At 55.9% G+C, this 18,012-nt stretch overlaps 1 protein-coding gene across 3 annotated transcripts in view; it reads left to right on the top strand.

Moving 5' to 3' along the window:
• The first annotated feature begins 1,615 nt into the window (after positions 1 to 1,615).
• MTSS2 (MTSS I-BAR domain containing 2) overlaps positions 1,616 to 18,012 on the top strand; it is a 69,707-nt gene continuing 53,310 nt past the window's right edge. For all 3 annotated transcript variants that reach the window (XR_011315284.1, XM_069739537.1, XM_069739536.1), the window contains exon 1: positions 1,616 to 1,884. Coding sequence is in view for 2 of the 3 variants with exons in the window: in XM_069739537.1 (XP_069595638.1) it covers positions 1,816 to 1,884 (69 nt within the window). In the remaining variant the exon portion in view is untranslated. The remainder of the gene's footprint in view (positions 1,885 to 18,012) is intronic.

The following is an 18,012-nucleotide window of genomic DNA, read 5'->3' as shown; positions in this document are numbered from 1 at the left end:
TGTACACAGTGACTGCACCAGCAGAATAGTGAGTGCAGCTCTGGGGTATAATACAGGATGTAACTCAGGATCAGTAATGTATGTACATAGTGACTGCACCAGCAGAATAGTGAGTGCAGCTCTGGGGTATAATACAGGATGTAACTCAGGATCAGTAATGTATGTACACAGTGACTGCACCAGCAGAATAGTGAGTGCAGCTCTGGGGTATAATACAGGAAGTAACTCAGGATCAGTAATGTAATGTATGTACACAGTGACTGCACCAGCAGAATAGTGAGTGCAGCTCTGGGGTATAATACAGGATGTAACTCAGGATCAGTAATGTATGTACATAGTGACTGCACCAGCAGAATAGTGAGTGCAGCTCTGGGGTATAATACAGGATGTAACTCAGGATCAGTAATGTATGTACACAGTGACTGCACCAGCAGAATAGTGAGTGCAGCTCTGGGGTATAATACAGGAGGTAACTCAGGATCAGTAATGTATGTACACAGTGACTGCACCAGCAGAATAGTGAGTGCAGCTCTGGGGTATAATACAGGAAGTAACTCAGGATCAGTAATGTATGTACACAGTGACTGCACCAGCAGAATAGTGAGTGCAGCTCTGGGGTATAATACAGGAGGTAACTCAGGATCAGTAATGTATGTACACAGTGACTGCACCAGCAGAATAGTGAGTGCAGCTCTGGGGTATAATACAGGATGTAACTCAGGATCAGTAATGTATGTACACAGTGACTGCAGCAGCAGAATAGTGAGTGCAGCTCTGGGGCATAATACAGGAGGTAACTCAGGATCAGTAATGTATGTACACAGTGACTGCACCAGCAGAATAGTGAGTGCAGCTCTGGGGTATAATACAGGATGTAACTCAGGATCAGTAATGTAATGTATGTACACAGTGACTGCACCAGCAGAATAGTGAGTGCAGCTCTGGGATATAATACAGGAGGTAACTCAGGATCAGTAATGTAATGTATGTACACAGTGACTGCACCAGCAGAATAGTGAGTGCAGCTCTGGAGTATAATACAGGAGGTAACTCAGGATCAGTAATGTAATGTATGTACACAGTGACTGCACCAGCAGAATAGTGAGTGCAGCTCTGGGGTATAATACAGGATGTAACTCAGGATCAGTAATGTAATGTATGTACACAGTGACTGCACCAGCAGAATAGTAGTTTAGCTTAGCCTATGGTACAGATCTGGAGCTGTCCAAATTACGGTTTACCGCAAAAACCTCTGCTACAGTGATTAAGAGAATCTATTTTATGTGACATCACTGGGGCATACATATGATGTCACTGGGGCAGTGCTGGTGTATATCCATTTATATGACGTCACTGGGGCAGTGCTGGGGTCTATCCATTTATATGACGTCAGTGGGGCAGTGCTGGGGTCTTTCCATTTATATGACGTCAGTGGGGCAGTGCTGGGGTCTTTCCATTTATATGACGTCACTGGGGCAGTGCTGGGGTCTATCCATTGTTGTGACGTCAGTGGGGCAGTGTGTGACTCCATGTGTCCGGGGATGATCCCCCCGTTACAGACAGCGCCCCCTCCCTCCGGCTGTGACAGCTCCGTCCCTCCTCCTCCTCCCTCCCCAGTCTGCAGTGCAGGCAGCAGGCAGGCAGATCGCTGCAGAGCCCGGTGCTCCCGTTTCTGCTCTGGGGATGCTGGGCGGCCGCTGCTCCCCGGACATGGGGCACTGACTGGGGAATTGTCGGGACTCTCCGCTCCGGACCCCGTAGAAGCCGCGTCTGCTGTCACCCGCTGGACTCCCGGGACCCCAACATCGGCGAAACATGGAGGCGGTGGACAAGGAGTGCGGGGCGCTGGGGGGGCTCTTCCAGGCCATCATCAATGACATGAAGGTAACGGGGTCCCGCACTCATCTCCCGGGGTCTGTCATCTCCCGGCAGTGGGGGAGGGGCTGCCATCTTTGTGTAAGTTCCAGGAGGCTGGGCTGCTGCAGAGCATCTCACCCCTGCATTACCAGGGTGTTACCAGGGATTCACCCGCTGCCCCCCGCACCTGGCGGCCGGGCATCCTGCGGCACCAAGATCCGCTCCTCCTGCTGCTGTCTGCTCCATCTCATCATGGTAATGTCACCAGGGGACCAGAACGCCCATCATCCACCATCATATCCTGGGCGATATCACAGCTCTCATCTGTGCCAGACCACAAACGTCTGGACCTGAAGGTCAAAATGATGAAGAGAAAAGGCCGGGGGTCAGAGCCACCGAGAGAAGTCAGAGCCACCGATAAAAAGGGGCCGGGGGTCAGAGCCACCGAGAGAAAAGGGCCGGGGGTCAGAGCCACCGAGAGAAGTCAGAGCCACCGATAAAAAGGGGCCGGGGGTCAGAGCCACCGAGAGAAGTCAGAGCCACCGATAAAAAGGGGCCGGGGGTCAGAGCCACCAATAGAAAGGGGCCGGGGGTCAGAGCCACCGAGAGAAAGGGGCCGGGGGTCAGAGCCACCGAGAGAAGCCAGAGCCACCGATAGAAAGGGGCCGGGGGTCAGAGCCACCGAGAGAAAGGGGCCGGGGGTCAGAGCCACCGATAAAAAGGGGCCGGGGGTCAGAGCCACCGATGGAAAGGGGCCGGGGTCAGAGCCACCCGATAAAAAGGGGCCGGGGGTCAGAGCCACCGAGAGAACTCAGAGCCACCGATAGAAAGGGGCCGGGGGTCAGAGCCACCGAGAGAAGTCAGAGCCACCGATAAAAAGGGGCCGGAGGTCAGAGCCACCAATAGAAAGGGGCCGGGGGTCAGAGCCACCGATAGAAAGGGGCCGGGGGTCAGAGCCACCGATAAAAAGGGGCCGGGGGTCAGAGCCACCGAGAGAAGTCAGAGCCACCGATAAAAAGGGGCCGGGGGTCAGAGCCACCGATAGAAAGGGGCCGGGGGTCAGAGCCACCGATAGAAAGGGGCCGGGGGTCAGAGCCACCGAGAGAACTCAGAGCCACCGATAGAAAGGGGCCGGGGGTCAGAGCCACCGAGAGAAGTCAGAGCCACCGAAAGAAAGGGGCCGGGGGTCAGAGCCACCGAGAGAAAGGGGCCGGGGGTCAGAGCCACCGAGAGAAGCCAGAGCCACCGATAGAAAGGGGCCGGGGGTCAGAGCCACCGATAGAAAGGGGCCGGGGGTCAGAGCCACCGATAGAAAGGGGCCGGGGGTCAGAGCCACCGAGAGAAGTCAGAGCCACCGATGGAAAGGGGCCGGGGTCAGAGCCACCCGATAAAAAGGGGCCGGGGGTCAGAGCCACCGAGAGAACTCAGAGCCACCGATAGAAAGGGGCCGGGGGTCAGAGCCACCGAGAGAAGTCAGAGCCACCGATAAAAAGGGGCCGGAGGTCAGAGCCACCAATAGAAAGGGGCCGGGGGTCAGAGCCACAGATAGAAAGGGGCCGGGGGTCAGAGCCACCGATAAAAAGGGGCCGGGGGTCAGAGCCACCGAGAGAAGTCAGAGCCACCGATAAAAAGGGGCCGGGGGTCAGAGCCACCGATAGAAAGGGGCCGGGGGTCAGAGCCACCGATAGAAATGGGCCGTGGGTCAGAGCCACCGAGAGAAGTCAGAGCCACCGATGGAAAGGGGCCGGGGTCAGAGCCACCCGATAAAAAGGGGCCGGGGGTCAGAGCCACCGAGAGAACTCAGAGCCACTGATAGAAAGGGGCCGGGGGTCAGAGCCACCGAGAGAAGTCAGAGCCACCGAAAGAAAGGGGCCGGGGGTCAGAGCCACCGAGAGAAAGGGGCCGGGGGTCAGAGCCACCGAGAGAAGCCAGAGCCACCGATAGAAAGGGGCCGGGGGTCAGAGCCACCGAGAGAAAGGGGCCGGGGGTCAGAGCCACCGAGAGAAGTCAGAGCCACCGATGGAAAGGGGCCGGGGGTCAGAGCCACCGATAGAAAGGGGCCGGGGGTCAGAGCCACCGATAAAAAGGGGCCGGGGGTCAGAGCCACCGAGAGAAGTCAGAGCCACCGATAAAAAGGGGCCGGGGGTCAGAGCCACCGATAGAAAGGGGCCGGGGGTCAGAGCCACCGATAGAAAGGGGCCGGGGGTCAGAGCCACCGAGAGAAGTCAGAGCCACCGATGGAAAGGGGCCGGGGTCAGAGCCACCCGATAAAAAGGGGCCGGGGGTCAGAGCCACTGAGAGAAGTCAGAGCCACCGATAAAAATGGGTCGGGGGTCAGAGCCACCGATAGAAAGGGGCCGGGGGTCAGAGCCCCCGAGAGAAAGGGGCCGGGGGTCAGAGCCACCGAGAGAAGTCAGAGCCACCGATGGAAAGGGGCCGGGGGTCAGAGCCACCGATAGAAAGGGGCCGGGGGTCAGAGCCACCGATAAAAAGGGGCCGGGGGTCAGAGCCACCGAGAGAAGTCAGAGCCACCGATAAAAAGGGGCCGGGGGTCAGAGCCACCGAGAGAAAGGGGCCGGGGGTCAGAGCCACCGAGAGAAGTCAGAGCCACCGATAAAAAGGGGCCGGGGGTCAGAGCCACCGAGAGAAAGGGGCCGGGGGTCAGAGCCACCGAGAGAAGTCAGAGCCACGGATAAAAAGGGGCCGGGGGTCAGAGCCACCGAGAGAAGCCAGAGCCACCGATAGAAAGGGGCTGGGGGTCAGAGCCACCGAGAGAAAGGGGCCGGGGGTCAGAGCCACCGAGAGAAGCCAGAGTCACCGATAGAAAGGGGCCGGGGGTCAGAGCCACCGATAGAAAGGGGCCGGGGGTCAGAGCCACCGATAGAAAGGGGCCGGGGGTCAGAGCCACCGAGAGAAGTCAGAGCCACCGATGGAAAGGGGCCGGGGTCAGAGCCACCCGATAAAAAGGGGCCGGGGGTCAGAGCCACCGAGAGAAGTCAGAGCCACCGATAAAAAGGGGCCGGGGGTCAGAGCCACCGATAGAAAGGGGCCGGGGGACAGAGCCACCGATAAAAAGGGGCCGGAGGTCAGAGCCACCGATAGAAAGGGGCCGGAGGTCAGAGCCACCGATAGAAAGGGGCCGGGGGTCAGAGCCACCAAGAGAAGTCAGAGCCACCGATAAAAAGGGGCCGGGGGTCAGAGCCACCGATAGAAAGGGGCCGGAGGTCAGAGCCACCGATAGAAAGGGGCCGGGGGTCAGAGCCACCGAGAGAAGTCAGAGCCACCGATGGAAAGGGGCCGGGGGTCAGAGTCACCGATAGAAAGGGGCCGGGGGTCAGAGCCACCGATAGAAAGGGGTCGGGGGTCAGAGCCACCGAGAGAAGTCAGAGCCACCGATGGAAAGGGGCGGGGGTCAGAGCCACCCGATAAAAAGGGGCCGGGGGTCAGAGCCACCGAGAGAAGTCAGAGCCACCGATAAAAAGGGGCCGGGGGTCAGAGCCACCGATAGAAAGGGGCCGGGGGACAGAGCCACCGATAAAAAGGGGCCGGAGGTCAGAGCCACCGATAGAAAGGGGCCGGAGGTCAGAGCCACCGATAGAAAGGGGCCGGGGGTCAGAGCCACCGAGAGAAGTCAGAGCCACCGATAAAAAGGGGCCGGGGGTCAGAGCCACCGATAGAAAGGGGCCGGAGGTCAGAGCCACCGATAGAAAGGGGCCGGGGGTCAGAGCCACCGAGAGAAGTCAGAGCCACCGATGGAAAGGGGCCGGGGGTCAGAGCCACCGATAGAAAGGGGCCGGGGGTCAGAGCCACCGATAAAAAGGGGCCGGGGGTCAGAGCCACCGAGAGAAGTCAGAGCCACCGATAAAAAGGGGCCGGGGGTCAGAGCCACCGATAGAAAGGGGCCGGGGGTCAGAGCCACCGATAGAAAGGGGCCGGAGGTCAGAGCCACTGAGAGAAGTCAGAGCCACCGATGGAAAGGGGCCGAGGGTCAGAGCCACCGATAAAAAAGGGGCCGGGGGTCAGAGCCACCGAGAGAAGTCAGAGCCACCGATGGAAAGGGGCCGGGGGTCAGAGCCACCGATAGAAAGGGGCCGGGGGTCAGAGCCACCGATAAAAAGGGGCCGGGGGTCAGAGCCACCGATAGAAAGGGGCCGGAGGTCAGAGCCACTGATAAAAAGGGGCCGGGGGTCAGAGCCACCGATAGAAAGGGGCCGGGGGACAGAGCCACCGATAAAAGGGGCCGGAGGTCAAAGCCACCGATAGAAAGGGGCCGGGGGTCAGAGCTACCGATAAAAAGGGGCCGAGGGTCAGAGCCACCGAGAGAAGTCAGAGCCACCGATAAAAAGGGGCCGGGGGTCAGAGCCACCGATAGAAAGGGGCCGGGGGTCAGAGCCACCGAGAGAAGTCAGAGCCACCGATGGAAAGGGGCCGGGGGTCAGAGCCACCGATAGAAAGGGGCCGGGGGTCAGAGCCACCGATAAAAAGGGGCCGGGGGTCAGAGCCACCGAGAGAAGTCAGAGCCACCGATAAAAAGGGGCCGGGGGTCAGAGCCACCGATAGAAAGGGGCCGGGGGTCAGAGCCACCGATAGAAAGGGGCCGGGGGTCAGAGCCACCGAGAGAAGTCAGAGCCACCGATGGAAAGGGGCCGGGGTCAGAGCCACCCGATAAAAAGGGGCCGGGGGTCAGAGCCACCGAGAGAAGTCAGAGCCACCGATAAAAAGGGGCCGGGGGTCAGAGCCACCGATAGAAAGGGGCCGGGGGACAGAGCCACCGATAAAAAGGGGCCGGAGGTCAGAGCCACCGATAGAAAGGGGCCGGAGGTCAGAGCCACCGATAGAAAGGGGCCGGGGGTCAGAGCCACCAAGAGAAGTCAGAGCCACCGATAAAAAGGGGCCGGGGGTCAGAGCCACCGATAGAAAGGGGCCGGAGGTCAGAGCCACCGATAGAAAGGGGCCGGGGGTCAGAGCCACCGAGAGAAGTCAGAGCCACCGATGGAAAGGGGCCGGGGGTCAGAGTCACCGATAGAAAGGGGCCGGGGGTCAGAGCCACCGATAGAAAGGGGTCGGGGGTCAGAGCCACCGAGAGAAGTCAGAGCCACCGATGGAAAGGGGCCGGGGTCAGAGCCACCCGATAAAAAGGGGCCGGGGGTCAGAGCCACCGAGAGAAGTCAGAGCCACCGATAAAAAGGGGCCGGGGGTCAGAGCCACCGATAGAAAGGGGCCGGGGGACAGAGCCACCGATAAAAAGGGGCCGGAGGTCAGAGCCACCGATAGAAAGGGGCCGGAGGTCAGAGCCACCGATAGAAAGGGGCCGGGGGTCAGAGCCACCGAGAGAAGTCAGAGCCACCGATAAAAAGGGGCCGGGGGTCAGAGCCACCGATAGAAAGGGGCCGGAGGTCAGAGCCACCGATAGAAAGGGGCCGGGGGTCAGAGCCACCGAGAGAAGTCAGAGCCACCGATGGAAAGGGGCCGGGGGTCAGAGCCACCGATAGAAAGGGGCCGGGGGTCAGAGCCACCGATAAAAAGGGGCCGGGGGTCAGAGCCACCGAGAGAAGTCAGAGCCACCGATAAAAAGGGGCCGGGGGTCAGAGCCACCGATAGAAAGGGGCCGGGGGTCAGAGCCACCGATAGAAAGGGGCCGGAGGTCAGAGCCACTGAGAGAAGTCAGAGCCACCGATGGAAAGGGGCCGAGGGTCAGAGCCACCGAGAGAAGTCAGAGCCACCGATAAAAAAGGGGCCGGGGGTCAGAGCCACCGAGAGAAGTCAGAGCCACCGATGGAAAGGGGCCGGGGGTCAGAGCCACCGATAGAAAGGGGCCGGGGGTCAGAGCCACCGATAAAAAGGGGCCGGAGGTCAGAGCCACCGATAGAAAGGGGCCGGAGGTCAGAGCCACCGATAAAAAGGGGCCGGGGGTCAGAGCCACCGATAGAAAGGGGCCGGGGGACAGAGCCACCGATAAAAGGGGCCGGAGGTCAAAGCCACCGATAGAAAGGGGCCGGGGGTCAGAGCTACCGATAAAAAGGGGCCGAGGGTCAGAGCCACCGAGAGAAGTCAGAGCCACCGATAAAAAGGGGCCGGGGGTCAGAGCCACCGATAGAAAGGGGCCGGGGGTCAGAGCCACCGAGAGAAGTCAGAGTCACCGATGGAAAGGGGCCGGGGGTCAGAGCCACCGATAAAAAGGGGCCGGGGGTCAGAGCCACCGAGAGAAGTCAGAGCCACCGATAAAAAGGGGCCGGGGGTCAGAGCCACCGATAGAAAGGGGCCGGGGGTCAGAGCCACCGATAGAAAGGGGCCGGAGGTCAGAGCCACTGAGAGAAGTCAGAGCCACCGATGGAAAGGGGCCGAGGGTCAGAGCCACCGAGAGAAGTCAGAGCCACCGATAAAAAAGGGGCCGGGGGTCAGAGCCACCGAGAGAAGTCAGAGCCACCGATAGAAAGAGGTCGGGGTCAGAGCCACCAATAGAAAGGGGCCGGGGGTCAGAGCCACCGAGAGAAGTCAGAGCCACCGATGGAAAGGGGCCGGGGGTCAGAGCCACCGATAGAAAGGGGCCGGGGGTCAGAGCCACCGATAAAAAGGGGCCGGAGGTCAGAGCCACCGATAGAAAGGGGCCGGAGGTCAGAGCCACCGATAAAAAGGGGCCGGGGGTCAGAGCCACCGAGAGAAGTCAGAGCCACTGATAAAAAGGGGCCGAGGGTCAGAGCCACCGATAGAAAGGGGCCGGGGGTCAGAGCCACCAAGAGAAGTCAGAGCCACCGATAAAAAGAGGCCGGGTGTCAGAACCACTGAGAGAAATCAGAGCCACCGATAAAAAGGAGGTCAGAGCCACCGATAGAAAGGGGCCGGGGGTCAGAGCCGCCGATAGAAAGGGGCCGGGGGTCAGAGCCACCGATAGAAAGGGGCTGGGGGTCAGAGCCACCGAGAGAAGTCAGAGCCACCGATAAAAAGGGGCCGGGGGTCAGAGCCACCGAGAGAAGTCAGAGCCACCGATAAAAAGGGGCCGGAGGTCAGAGCCACCAATAGAAAGGGGCCGGGGGTCAGAGCCACCGATAGAAAGGGGCCGGGGGTCAGAGCCACCGATAAAAAGGGGCCGGGGGTCAGAGCCACCGAGAGAAGTCAGAGCCACCGATGGAAAGGGGCCGGGGGTCAGAGCCACCGATAGAAAGGGGCCGGGGGTCAGAGCCACCGATAGAAAGGGGTCGGGGGTCAGAGCCACCGAGAGAAGTCAGAGCCACCGATAAAAAGGGGCCGGGGGTCAGAGCCACCGAGAGAAGTCAGAGCCACCGATAAAAAGGGGGTCAGAGCCACCGATAGAAAGGGGCCGGGGGTCAGAGCCACTGATAGAAAGGGGCCGGGGGTCAGAGCCACCGATAGAAAGGGGCCGGGGGTCAGAGCCACCGAGAGAAAGGGGCCGGGGGTCAGAGCCACCGATAGAAAGAGGCCGGGGGTCAGAGCCACTGAGAGAACTGGTCAGAGCCACCGATAGTAAGGGGCCGGGGGTCAGAGCCACCAACACCAATAGAAAGGGGCCGGGGGTCAGAGCCACCGATAGAAAGGGGCCGGGGTCAAAGCCACCGATAGAAAGGGGCTGGGGGTCAGAGTCACCGATAGAAAGGGGCCGGGGGCCAAAGACACCGATAGAAAGGGGCCGGGGGTCAGAGCCACCGATAGAAAGGGGTCGGGGGTCAGAGCCACCGATAGAAAGGGGCCGGGGATCAGAGCCACTGATAGAAAGGGGCCGGGGGTCAGAGCCACTGATAGAAAGGGGCCGGGGGTCAGAGCCACCGATAGAAAGGGGCCGGGGATCAGAGCCACCGATAGAAAGGGGCCTGGGGTCAGAGTCACCGATAGAAAGGGGCCGGGGATCAGAGCCACTGATAGAAAGGGGCCGGGGGTCAGAGCCACTGATAAAAAGGGGCCGGGGGTCAGAGCCACCGATAGAAAGGGGCCGGGGTCAGAGCCACCGAGTGAAGTCAGAGCCACCGATAAAAAGGGGCAGGGGGTCAGAGCCGCCGATAGAAAAGGGCCGGGCATCAGATCCACCGATAGAAAGGGGCCGAGGGTGAAAGCCACCGATAGAAAGAGGCCGGGGGTGAGAGCCACCGATAGAAAGGGGCCGGGGGTCAGAGCCACCGATAGAAAGGGGCCGGGGGTCAGAGCCACCGATAGAAAGGGGCTGGGGGTCAAAGCCACCGATAGAAAGGGGTCGGGGGTCAGAGTCACCGATAGAAAGGGTCAGGGGGTCAGAGCCACCGATAGAAAGGGGCCGGGGGTCAGAGCCACCGATAGTAAGAGGCCGGGGGTCAGAACCACCGATAGAAAGGGGCCGGGGGTCAGAGCCACCGAGAGAAGTCAGAGCCACCGATAGAAAGGGGCCGGGGGTCAAAGCCACCGATAGAAAGGGGCCGGGGGTCAAAGCCACCGAAAGAAAGGGGCGGGGGTGAGAGTCACCGATAGAAAGGGGCCGGGGGTCAGAGCCGCTGATAGAAAGAGGCCGGGGGTCAGAGCCACTGATAGAAAGGGGCCGGGGGTCAGAGCCACCGATAGAAAGAGGCCGGGGATCAGAGCCACTGATATAAAGGGGCCGGGGGTCAGAGCGATAGAAAGGGGCCGGGGGTCAGAGCCACCGATAGAAAGGGGCCGGGGGTCAGAGCCACCGATAGAAAGAGGCCTGGGGTCAGAACCACCGATAGAAAGAGGCCGGGGGTCAGAGCCGCTGAGAGAACTGGTCAGAGCCACCGATAGTAAGGGGCCAAGGGTCAGAGCAACCAATAGAAAGAGGCCGGGGGTCAGAGCCACCGATAGAAAGGGGCCAGGGGTCAGAGCCACTGATAGAAAGGGGCCGTGGGTCACAGCCACCGACAGAAAGAGGCCGGGGGTCAGAGCCACCGAGAGAAGTCAGAGCCACCGATAAAAAGGGGGTCAGAGCCACCGAGAGAAAGGGGCCGGGGGTCAGAGCCACCGATAGAAAGAGGCCGGGGGTCAGAGCCACCGATAGTAAGGGGCCAAGGGTCAGAGCCACCAATAGAAAGAGGCCGGGGGTCAGAGCCACCGATAGAAAGGGGCCAGAGCCACCGATAGAAAGGGGCCAGGGGTCAGAGCCACTGATAGAAAGGGGCCGGGGGTCACAGCCACCGACAGAAAGAGGCCGGGGGTCAGAGCCACCGATAGAAAGAGGCCGGGGGTCAGAGCCACTGATAGAAAGGGGCCGGGGTCAAAGCCACCGATAGAAAGGGGCTGGGGGTCAGAGTCACCGATAGAAAGGGGCCGGGGGTCAGAACCGTCGAGAGAAGGGGTCAGAGCCTCCGAGAGAAGGGACCGGGGTCAGAGCCACTGATAGAAAGGGGCCAGGGGTCAGAGCCGCTGAGAGAACTGGTCAGAGCCACCGATAGTAAGGGGCCAAGGGTCAGAGCCACCAATAGAAAGAGGCCGGGGGTCAGAGCCACCGATAGAAAGGGGCCAGAGCCACCGATAGAAAGGGGCCAGGGGTCAGAGCCACTGATAGAAAGGGGCCGGGGGTCACAGCCACCGACAGAAAGAGGCCGGGGGTCAGAGCCACCGATAGAAAGAGGCCGGGGGTCAGAGCCACTGATAGAAAGGGGCCGGGGTCAAAGCCACCGATAGAAAGGGGCTGGGGGTCAGAGTCACCGATAGAAAGGGGCCGGGGGTCAGAACCGTCGAGAGAAGGGGTCAGAGCCTCCGAGAGAAGGGACCGGGGTCAGAGCCACTGATAGAAAGGGGCCAGGGGTCAGAGCCGCTGAGAGAACTGGTCAGAGCCACCGATAGTAAGGGGCCAAGGGTCAGAGCCACCAATAGAAAGAGGCCGGGGGTCAGAGCCACCGATAGAAAGGGGCCGAGGGTGAAAGCCACCGATAGAAAGAGGCCGGGGGTGAGAGCCACCGATAGAAAGGGGCCGGGGGTCAGAGCCACCGATAGAAAGGGGCCGGGGGTCAGAGCCACCGATAGAAAGGGGCTGGGGGTCAAAGCCACCGATAGAAAGGGGTCGGGGGTCAGAGTCACCGATAGAAAGGGTCAGGGGGTCAGAGCCACCGATAGAAAGGGGCCGGGGGTCAGAGCCACCGATAGTAAGAGGCCGGGGGTCAGAACCACCGATAGAAAGGGGCCGGGGGTCAGAGCCACCGAGAGAAGTCAGAGCCACCGATAGAAAGGGGCCGGGGGTCAAAGCCACCGATAGAAAGGGGCCGGGGGTCAAAGCCACCGAAAGAAAGGGGCGGGGGTGAGAGTCACCGATAGAAAGGGGCCGGGGGTCAGAGCCGCTGATAGAAAGAGGCCGGGGGTCAGAGCCACTGATAGAAAGGGGCCGGGGGTCAGAGCCACCGATAGAAAGAGGCCGGGGATCAGAGCCACTGATATAAAGGGGCCGGGGGTCAGAGCGATAGAAAGGGGCCGGGGGTCAGAGCCACCGATAGAAAGGGGCCGGGGGTCAGAGCCACCGATAGAAAGGGGCCAGGGGTCAGAGCCACTGATAGAAAGGGGCCGGGGGTCACAGCCACCGACAGAAAGAGGCCGGGGGTCAGAGCCACCGATAGAAAGAGGCCGGGGGTCAGAGCCACTGATAGAAAGGGGCCGGGGTCAAAGCCACCGATAGAAAGGGGCTGGGGGTCAGAGTCACCGATAGAAAGGGGCCGGGGGTCAGAACCGTCGAGAGAAGGGGTCAGAGCCTCCGAGAGAAGGGACCGGGGTCAGAGCCACTGATAGAAAGGGGCCAGGGGTCAGAGCCGCTGAGAGAAGGGGTCAGAGCCACCAACAGAAAGGAGCCGGGGGTCAGAGCCACCGATAGAAATGGTCCGGGGGTCAGAACCGTCGAGAGAAGGGGTCAGAGCCTCCGAGAGAAGGGACCGGGGTCAGAGCCACTGATAGAAAGGGGCCAGGGGTCAGAGCCGCCGTGAGCAGGGGTCAGAACCATCAAGAGAAAGGGGCCGGTGGTCAGAGCTGCCTAGAGCAGGGGTCAGCTACTGATGGAAAGGGGCTGGGGGTCAGAGCCACTGAGAGAAGGGGCCGTGGGTCAGAGCCACTGAGAGAAGAGGCTCAGGGTCAGAGCCATTGAGAGAAGGGGCCATTGGTCAGAGCCACAGCGAGAACGAGCTGGAGGGGGTCAGAGTCACTGAGAGTCAGACCTATGGAGACAAGGAGCTGGGGGTCAGAGTCTCAGAGATTGGCCGGGATTCAGAGCAATAGAGAAAAAAGGCCAGGGATCAGAGCCTCGGAGACAACGTATTAGGGTTCACAGTGATGGAGACAAAGGACCGGGGGTCAGAGCCACGGAGATGAGGAGCTAGGGGTCAGAGCCAAGGAGAGAAGGGGCCGGGGGGTCAAAGCCACAGAGACAATGGGTGGGGGTCAGCACAATGGAGACGAGGGGCTGAAGGTCATTCGTAGTCTCACTAATATGTTTTATGGGTTCACTATCTCCACAAAGTGCACAGACACAGAGTGGCACCAATCCCGTCTCCACAAACACTGTATCTGTATTATTCTGTATATATACTGTGGCATGTAAAAGTCTGGCCAAAATTACTGTTATTGTGAACAGTTAAGCAAGTTGAAGATTAAATGTTCTCTAAAAGGCCTACAGTTAAACATAACACATTTCCTTTGTATTTTAGTCAAACAAAAAAAAAATATTGTCTTTTTTTGCATTTTAAAAATTACAAAAAGGAAAATGTTCCAATGCCAAAGTTTGGGCACCCCTGGAGATTTGTGCTCAGATAACTTGGACCAAGGTTTCAGACCTTAATTAGCCTGTTAGAGTTATGGTTTGTTCACTATCATCGTTAGGAAAGGTCGGGTGATGCAATTTCCCAGCTTTATAAAAACCCAGCCTCCTCTAACCTTGTGCCTAAAAACAGCAGCCATGGGATCTTCTAAGAAGCTGCCGAGCACTCTGAAAATTAAAGTGGTAGAGGCCTACAAGGCAGGAGAAGGTTATAAGACGACAGCAAAGCGTTTACAAGTTGCCCTTTCCTCAGTTCGAAATGTTATTAAGAAATGGTAATTATCAGGAATATTGGAGGTCAAGATAAAGTCTGGAAGATCAAGCAAAATTTCAGTGAGAGCTGCTGATAGGATAGCTAGAGAGGCAAATCAGAAACCCTGCTTGACTGCAAAAGACCTTCAGAAAGATTTATCAGACTTTGGAGTTGTGGTACTGTTCAGAGACACCTGCACAAATATGGCCTTCATGGAAGAGTCATCAGAAGAAAACCTCTCCTGCGTCCTCACCATAAACTTCAGTGTCAGAAGTATGCAAAAGAAAATATAAATAAGCCTGATGCATTTGGGAAACAAGTCCTGTTGACCAATTACATTAACATAGAACTCTGTGGCCGCAATGATCAAAGGTATGTGTGGGGAAAAAAGGGCATAAAATCTCCCCAACCATTAGGCATGGAGGTGAATCAATCATGCTTTGGGGTCATGTTACAGCCAATAACACGGGGAACATTTCACGAGTAGAGGGAAGAATGGAGTCAATGAAATTAGAACAAATTCTTGATGCAAACATAACATCATCCGTAAAAAAGCTGAAGGTGAAAAGATTATGGCTTATACAAGTGGATAATGATCCTAAACACACGTCAAAATCCACAATTGACGTCCTCAAAAGGTGCAAGCTGAAGGTTTTACAATGGCCCTCACAGTCCCCTGATCTGAGCATCATTGAAAATCTGTGGCAAGACCTCAAAACAGCAGAAGATGTGAGACGACCCAGGAATCTCACAGATATAGAGGAATACTCCAACAAAGAATAGATGAAAATGCCTCAAACAAGAAATGAAAGACTCTTGTCTTGCTACAAAAAGAGTTTACAAGCTGTGATACCTGCAAAGGGAATAGGTACTAACCATGCAGGGTGCCAAAACTTTTTCATCAGCCTATTTTCCTTTCAGTAATTTTTAAAATTTAAAAAATGAAAAAAAAAAAAATATATTTTGTCTAAAATACAAAGGAAAATGCGTCATTTGTCACTCCCCTTTAGGGAGCATTTCATCTTCAACTTGCTTAACTGTTCACAGTAACAGCAATATTGACTAGGGGACCCCAAAATTTTACATGCCACTGTATACACTGCACAGTACCACTCCTCATGTCCTGTATATATACACTGCACAGCACCGCTCCTCCTGTATATATACACTGCACAGTACTACTCCTCCTGTCCTGTATATATACACTGCACAGCACCGCTCCTCCTGTCCTGTATATATACACTGCACAGTACCACTCCTCCTGTCCTGTATATATACACTGCACAGTACCACTCCTGTATATATACACTGCACAGTACCACTCCTCCTGTATATATACACTGCACAGTACCACTCCTCCTGTATATATACACTGCACAGTACCACTCCTCCTGTCCTGTATATATACACTGCACAGTACCACTCCTCCTGTATATATACACTGCACAGTACCACTCCTCCTGTCTTGTATATATACACTGCACAGCACCACTCCTCCTGTCCTGTATATATACACTGCACAGTACCACTCCTCCTGTCCTGTATATATACACTGCACAGCACCACTCCTCCTGTCCTGTATATATACACTGCACAGTACCACTCCTCCTGTCCTGTATATATACACTGCACAGTACCACTCCTCCTGTATATATACACTGCACAGTACCACTCCTCCTGTCCTGTATATATACACTGCACAGCACCACTCCTCCTGTCCTGTATATATACACTGAACAGTACCACTCCTTCTGTCCTGTATATATACACTGCACAGTACCACTCCTCCTGTATATATACACTGCACAGTACCACTCCTCCTGTCCTGTATATATACACTGCACAGCACCACTCCTCCTGTCCTGTATATATACACTGAACAGTACCACTCCTCCTGTATATATACACTGCACAGTACCACTCCTCCTGTCCTGTATATATACACTGCACAGTACCACTCCTCTTGTATATATACACTGCACAGTACCACTCCTCCTGTATATATACACTGCACATTACCACTCCTCCTGCCCTGTATATATACACTGCACAGTACCACTCCTCCTGTCCTGTATATATACACTGCACAGTACCACTCCTCCTGTCCTGTATATATACACTGCACAGTACCACTCCTCCTGTATATATACACTGCACAGTACCACTCCTCCTGTATATATACACTGCACATTACCACTCCTCCTGTCCTGTATATATACACTGCACAGTACCACTCCTCCTGTCCTGTATATATACACTGCACAGTACCACTCCTCCTGTATATATACAATGCACAGTGCCGCTCCTCCTGTCCTGTATATATACACTGCACAGTACCACTCCTCCTGTCCTGTATATATACACTGCACAGCACCGCTCCTCCTGTCCTGTATATATACACTGCACAGTACCACTCCTCCTGTCCTGTATATATACACTGCACAGTACCACTCCTCCTGTCCTGTATATATACACTGCACAGTACCGCTCCTCCTGTCCTGTATATATACACTGCACAGTACCACTCCTCCTGTCCTGTATATATACACTGCACAGTACCACTCCTCCTGTCCTGTATATATACACTGCACAGTACTACTCCTCCTGTCCTGTATATATACACTGCACTGTACCACTCCTCTTGTCCTGTATATATACACTGCACAGTACCACTCCTCCTGTATATATACACTGCACAGTACCACTCCTCCTGTCCTGTATATATACACTGCACAGCACCACTCCTCCTGTCCTGTATATATACACTGAACAGTACCACTCCTTCTGTCCTGTATATATACACTGCACAGTACCACTCCTCCTATATATATACACTGCACAGTACCACTCCTCCTGTCCTGTATATATACACTGCACAGCACCACTCCTCCTGTCCTGTATATATACACTGAACAGTACCACTCCTCCTGTCCTGTATATATACACTGCACAGTACCACTCCTCCTGTCCTGTATATATACACTGAACAGTACCACTCCTCCTGTCCTGTATATATACACTGCACAGTACCACTCCTCCTGTATATATACACTGCACAGTACCACTCCTCCTGTCCTGTATATATACACTGCACAGTACCACTCCTCTTGTATATATACACTGCACAGCACCACTCCTCCTGTCCTGTATATATACACTGAACAGTACCACTCCTTCTGTCCTGTATATATACACTGCACAGTACCACTCCTCCTGTATATATACACTGCACAGTACCACTCCTCCTGTCCTGTATATATACACTGCACAGCACCACTCCTCCTGTCCTGTATATATACACTGAACAGTACCACTCCTCCTGTATATATACACTGCACAGTACCACTCCTCATGTCCTGTATATATACACTGCACAGTACCACTCCTCTTGTATATATACACTGCACAGTACCACTCCTCCTGTATATATACACTGCACATTACCACTCCTCCTGCCCTGTATATATACACTGCACAGTACCACTCCTCCTGTCCTGTATATATACACTGCACAGTACCACTCCTCCTGTCCTGTATATATACACTGCACAGTACCACTCCTCCTGTATATATACACTGCACAGTACCACTCCTCCTGTATATATACACTGCACAGTACCACTCCTCCTGTCCTGTATACAGTGGGGCAAAAAAGTATTTAGTCAGTCAGCAATAGTGCAAGTTCCACCACTTAAAAAGATGAGAGGCGTCTGTAATTTACATCATAGGTAGACCTCAACTATGGGAGACAAACTGAGAAAAAAAAAATCCAGAAAATCACATTGTCTGTTTTTTTAACATTTTATTTGCATATTATGTTGGAAAATAAGTATTTGGTCAGAAACAAACAATCCAGATTTCTGGCTCTCACAGACCTGTAACTTCTTCTTTAAGAGTCTCCTCTTTCCTCCACTCATTACCTGTAGTAATGGCACCTGTTTAAACTTATCAGTATAAAAAGACACCTGTGCACACCCTCAAACAGTCTGACTCCAAACTCCACTATGGTGAAGACCAAAGAGCTGTCAAAGGACACCAGAAACAAAATTGTAGCCCTGCACCAGGCTGGGAAGACTGAATCTGCAATAGCCAACCAGCTTGGAGTGAAGAAATCAACAGTGGGAGCAATAATTAGAAAATGGAAGACATACAAGACCACTGATAATCT

This window comes from Ranitomeya imitator, chromosome 9, assembly GCF_032444005.1.
Source record: "Ranitomeya imitator isolate aRanImi1 chromosome 9, aRanImi1.pri, whole genome shotgun sequence".
Lineage (NCBI taxonomy): Eukaryota > Metazoa > Chordata > Amphibia > Anura > Dendrobatidae > Ranitomeya > Ranitomeya imitator.
The sequence above is the reverse complement of the archived record's forward strand: the minus strand, read 5'-3'. Positions and strand labels throughout refer to the sequence as shown.